General features: G+C 47.7%; 1 protein-coding gene across 2 annotated transcripts in view; it reads right to left on the bottom strand.

The window, feature by feature from the left end:
* Positions 1–5,825, bottom strand: part of HK1 (hexokinase 1) — a 65,745-nt gene extending 59,920 nt beyond the window's left edge. Inside the window, exon 1 of one of the 2 annotated variants that reach the window (XM_019507843.1) lies at positions 5,666–5,825. In XM_019507843.1, the coding sequence (XP_019363388.1) occupies positions 5,666–5,807 (142 nt within the window). In that variant the 5' untranslated portion in view covers positions 5,808–5,825. The remainder of the gene's footprint in view (positions 1–5,665) is intronic. The other variant, XM_019507842.1, reaches the window with a different exon arrangement.
* Positions 5,826–6,061: the final 236 nt, after the last annotated feature.

Consider the following 6,061-nt stretch of genomic DNA (forward strand, 5'->3'; position numbering starts at 1 on the left):
CCCCCCCCCCCCCGCCACTGCTTGTTTCACATCCGGCTGCTCACCACCCCCACCAACACTGCTGCTGCCAGTTTCTTTAGCTGCTCACCACCACCACCCCCTTGCCGCTGCCTTCTTCACATCAGGGGGCCCCAAAAAATTGTGGGCTGGCCCTGGTGGAGTCTCTGGGGGCCTAATAGGAGGCCAAAGGAGCCCAGAGAGAGGCTGAGAATACAGGGGCCTACTGAGAGGCCAGGTGAACCCCAGAGAGGGGCTGTGTTTGTACAACTTACAGGAGTCTCCAGGTGAGCCTAGTTAAGGAGAGATCTATGGAGGGGGCCCGAGAGGGTGGCCCCATACATAAGAAAGGACTCCCAGAAGAAAGACTGACCTGCAGAGTCTCGACTGGTCTGTGCAGGGCCAGGGCCCAGGGGGGCCAAAAAGCTGAAACAGACCATAGCAGAGACTGCCAGAGCCAGGAGAGCGTGGAGTTCAACTGGCCCAAGGTGGGGCCAGGTTCTAAGAGAGTGTAAGGCCTAGGTGGGACCATATCCGAGAACATGAATGTAATTTAAAATCCAAACAGCATCAAAATTCAGCCTACAGAGTTGGGGTTTTTTTTTATCATGTTTCATATAGCAAACAGCTATCTACTACCTTTCATCATTATCACAGACCGGAAAAAATGCTCATCCCAAGCACCTCATTAAATTAAATACCTCACTAAGTCATGTCATAATAGAATATAAGTGTCTAATGTAGGCCATTACCTCCTAATAAATAATGGAAAATAAACACTAGAACAGATGGTCCTTTTTCAAGCCTAAATGCACCCTAGAATATTGTTCAAACATCACACTCAAGAAATGTAATCTTGACCATATGTTAACAAATTAACGTATTTGATTTCTGACATACTTATGTTTCCTTCCAATTGAAAGTTGAAAGAGAAATATATGCTTTTTGATAATTAAAAAAACTAAACTAAATTAAAGTTGTCAGTGAATAAATTAATATTTCAAATACAGAATAACTGAAGAGTTAAACAAGTCTAGGCAACACTATTTAATTTAAGCATGTTTAACACAAAGATGGAATTAAGCATACCAGCAGTTAATTTAGAAAGTTCATTTTGAAAAGTATCCCACATTAGCTTGAGATGTTCCAGTTGTGATAGCCAAAATCATTATTTTCTCAAATTAACAAGATCAAAATGAACAAAAAAGAAAATGCATCTCTCTAGTCTCTGAAAATTTTTATTCAAAGGTTCATTGTTCATACAGTATAGGCACTCAGATTAGTGACTAAACAATATTTCTTTACAATGGTCAAGCTTTCAATTTTCCTGCAAGGTCTGAGACTTGTAACTAATTTGTACACTGAAACTGTCACTAATTATTTTCACAGTTGTTACAAAACAAAGGTTGTTCTGACTAGACTCTATTCTGATTTTAAGTGCATGTCTTTTAATCTCTCTGTATATTGGGTTTAGAAATCCATTAACTGCTTAGTATTTTCTTATTTTCAATTTCAACTTCTGCCAAGTCTCTTATAGCATTCAAATAAGTATATTTTCAGATTTTAGTAAAAATACTAAAAAGTTATGATTAAACAGCTATTTTGTTCACGTGTGTCAAAGAATTCTATACAGAACAGCCAGGACTAAATCATAATACAGCATCCTGTCCCTTTTGTTTTTAATGACAAGGCACATGACTCATTAATTTACCATTTTCCTCCTGCTGGGAAATACAGAAAAATACATCACAAAAAGATCTGCAACTTAAGGCATGTAGATCATAGGAAAGCAGGGCTGTAAGGGACCTCACAAGCTCATCTAGCCCAGCCCCCTGCTCAAAGCAAGATCATCCCTGACTAAACCATTCCAGCCAACTGTCTACCTAAGCTACTCTTAATAATTTCCAGGGATGGAGATTCCACAGCTTCTCTGGGTACCCTATTTCTAGTACTTAACTACATTCATAATCAAAAAGTTCTTATTTTCCAACCTAAATGTCCTCTGCTGTAGCATTGCTTCTGGTCCTGCCACCTACAACCACAGAAAAAAGCCCATCTCCATTTTCTTTATGATCACCCTTCAGGTTCTCCAGAGGACCTGGGGAAGATCATAAATGGAAAACCAGGTGATCTGAGTGAACCAATAGGAGCTGCAAGCCCCTGATGGAATTGGCTGTAAAACAGGGATGGGCAAAATACAGCCCGCAGGCCACAACCGACCCACCAGGCACTTTCATCCGGCCCACAGCAGCCCCCAACAAATTGTGCCCCGCCCAGACCTTCTACCCATGAGGGTGGGAGCAAGGCACCTACACCTGTCCCCAAAATATCCTATTATGCCTCATTCCCACCTTTGTGGGCAGAAGGACTGGCCCAGTAGCATGGATAAGGCTGTTGCTGCAGGCTTCCTGGGCTCCCTCCAGGCAGCAGGTAGGGAAAGGGGGAGCTTCCTTCTTGTGCCCCGCGAGTGTGGGGAGACCCAGGGAAACAAACGGCCCAGCAGGGGCTGAGCTCCATGCAGCAATGTGCAGCACTGGCTAGAGCCAGGCACCAGAGCCCCTGCCTGCTGCTGCACTATGGGGGCCAGTGTGAGGGGTCCCCACACCCCAAAATCCACACACACAGATATATACCCCACCCACCCAGTGTTGCCTGCAGAAGAGGACAGTGTGTTCCAGAGCCACGCACCCACACCCCACTTATGCCACACAACTCCCCAACATATCATACGCCCCCACACACAACACCCCCTCACAAGCTCCTACACACACCCCACTATACACACCCTACGATGCACACCAACTATACTCACACCCACTATACATATCCCACCCCACCATACACACCCCACCGTAAACACACCCCCAACCCTCCCACACTCCATCATACATATAAGCACAAACACCCCACCATTAATACCCCCACACCCCACCATACACACACATCCCCCCCCACACACAATATAAAAGCCTAGGAATTTATTTTTTAGTTATTATGTAATCACCTCTATATACCGTACACAAATACAAATCATGACAAAAATATTTCTTGTAATAAAATTAAAATATGTTATACCAGGTGTTTGACTTTTAGTGTATGATTTGTTTTTTTCTGTTTCCAAGATGACAACTCCCCCTCCCAAAAGGAGTATTTCTGGGGGACAAGGGGAGGGATGTCTGATGGCAAAGGTCAGGGGTTAGGGGGCGGGACTTCTGGTCCCAAAGCGGTAGCCAGAGGGTGGGGAACCTGTCAAAGGGTAGGACTACCCATAGGACTCTCCACAGCTCACCAAACCTCATTAAGCAGCCCTCTGCCCAAAATAATTGCCCGCTCCTGCTATAACACTTTCCCACTTCCTATAAAGTCAGTCCCAGCAACAGTATTGTTAGATACTGATGTCTTGGTGTCTTCTGCTTGTTCCCGTCTTTGATCTCCTGCCCTTGATTACTGCTGCCCTGACCAGGACCTTGTTTTGACATTTTACTTGACAACACAGCAACCAGATGAGTACCCGGCTTTGATCTTAGTGTGGCAAAGTGGGGCTCCCCACCTAGCCATGGTGCTAGGTTCCACCCAACTCGTCTGCCATGCCTTGTTCTTAATTAGTTAAGATGTTAATTAAGACAGGAAGCTGCCCATTCATGCCCCGATGCCAGGGGCACTATCTGCAGCTCCGTACCTCCCCTACACCGCAGCCCATGCCTCGCAGATGGAATCTAGCTGTTAATCTCACCAGCCCCACACTGGGCCCCAGAATCCTCCAGTTCGGACCCCTCTAAGATCCCTCCATTCTGGTGGCGTACACCACCTTCATTCGGGCTGCCTAGCTCCCTAAAACTATCTTCCCTCTCAGGCATGGCCCCCCCCAGGACCTTTGGCCACACAGGCCCTGGCCTCACACCTCCAAGGCCAGTCAGAACCCCAGGGCCTCAGATCTGGGCATCCCTAACAGTGGGCCCCTGGCCCTTTTGACCATTCTGGTCTGGCCCCAGCATTGACCAGTCGAGGGTATTCTACCTCAGGCCTCTGCCACTAGCCCCCTCACTCTCTTGGGTTCACCTTCTGGCCCCTACTAAGGGTTACCCGCCTGGTTGTGGGAACTGGGGTAACTCACCACCACGACTGGTGTTCCAGGGTCTCACGGGGACTCTCAATCCTCCCCTGGGAGCAGCATGTCATTGTGCTCACTATAGATCTTGCTTTTGACCCACACTCAGCCTCCCAGCAATGGAGGACTTACTGGGGTCAGGGCTGAGCCCCCTTTACTCAGCCTCTGGCCCAAATTACAGCCTCAGGCATCTAAAAACATACCTTAGCTTACTCCCCTTCACTCAGAGCTCCACACTGCCCCCTCACTTGGGGCCCCACACCGCGCCCTCACTTGGGGCCATGGGGCTTCCCTCCCTAGTGGGCTCAAGTGGCCATAGCCATGCCTGGCCCCAACAATCCTTTCCTCAGGGTCTTGCACCCCACAAGGCTCAGGTGGCTGCAGCCATGCCTGGCTCCCACTCTCCCTTCTCGGGGTCTTGCACCCCACAGGGCTCAGGTGGCCATAACCGTGCCTGACCCCCACTAACTCCGATGTTACCAGACCCACCCAAAGGTGAGGGCTAGGGTTACAGCACCCCTACCTGCCTTTCACCAGGATGATCACTGGCTTGGCATTTCCTGGGGGCTCCCGCGCCACTGAGAGCCCCACCAGGCCACCCACTCCAGGCGGGGTGCAGTTTTAGGTCATGCCCAGAACCAGGAGCCTCCTAGCCATCCCCTACAGCTCCTCCCTTACCTCCAGGATGATACCAGCAGCCTTACAGCCAGGCATTGTTACTGCTTCCCTGCCAGCAGGCAACTGATCTGTTTATATAGGCAGCCAGGGATCTAAAATGGCTGCCACAATTAAGCACCGGCTGGCTGCTTGGCTCAGGTCTTGAAGTGGCAGGCACCAACAGTACCCTGCTACATCATGCCTCCTCCCTTAAAATGGTACCTGGGGAAGGTTTCCCCTGCTGTTCCTCCAAAGCAGGCTCTCCTCAGAGCCTGTTAGAGCCCGCAAGTGGCAAGCACCCCTAAAGGTGCTCTGCCACACACCTCCCCCCTTAGAATGAGATCTGGGGGGCTCCACTTGGCTGCCGCCCTTGCTGGGCTCTGCCCCAGCCTACTGCAGCCCCTGCCACATGGCGAGCACCCCAAAGGTGCTCCGCCACACTTAGGTACTGGTAAATCCCTGACTCTGGTCCTAGGACATTGGGTCCTGCTTGTTGTTCCAGTTCCCTGCATCCCGATACTTGAATTCCTAGCTTCATCCTTGTTCCTGGCTCCTGCCTGTTGACCCCTCTGCTCCACAATGCTTTGCCAGCTCCCTGACCTGGCTTAGTGACTGTCTGTGTCCTGGTTGCAGGCCTGATGTCTTATAAATCTAATACAGTTTCCATACCAAATTACAATTCTTAAGCATCTCACGGAAAACTAAAAATACTCTACGACAGGTCTAAGGAGGCAATTTGGAAAGGTACCAGCCTAGATTGCCATTCATTAGAATGCATTTCAGCAAATGAAAGACATGTTATTTGTGTCCAAAAAGTAAAATGCTACGTTTGGTTTTGATGTTTTAAGAAACTTTTTTATGCAGTACATTATATAAATACATCTAAAATATACCATTCCTTACCTGAGCCATCAGGAATTGATCTTACAAATGTAGGAAGCATTTTTATTGTAGCTGTTGGATTGAAGTCTCTAGAAAGACCATTTTTCATCTCTCTCCTGAAGCGAGCCATAATATCCAACAGGGTTTCATCAGAGAGCCGCATAGCATAAAGATATTTATCAATCTGTGGAAGAGAAAAAAAATAAAACTTAAATACAAATTTTCCATCCATTTGTGCAAATGCCTAACCACACTGAGCCTGTACAGAAGTTACACTCATCACACATTAAGCACACAGAAAGTGTTCTAAAGCTGTAACTCAACAGACATTCACAGCACATAGAGTACTTTAAAAATAGTAGACCCCACTCTAAATTAACCCTGGATGGATGTGGTATCAGACTAAAGCACTTTAGG

This window comes from Gavialis gangeticus, unplaced genomic scaffold, assembly GCF_001723915.1.
Source record: "Gavialis gangeticus isolate Ggan-Ray unplaced genomic scaffold, GavGan_comp1, whole genome shotgun sequence".
NCBI classification, from domain to species: domain Eukaryota; kingdom Metazoa; phylum Chordata; order Crocodylia; family Gavialidae; genus Gavialis; species Gavialis gangeticus.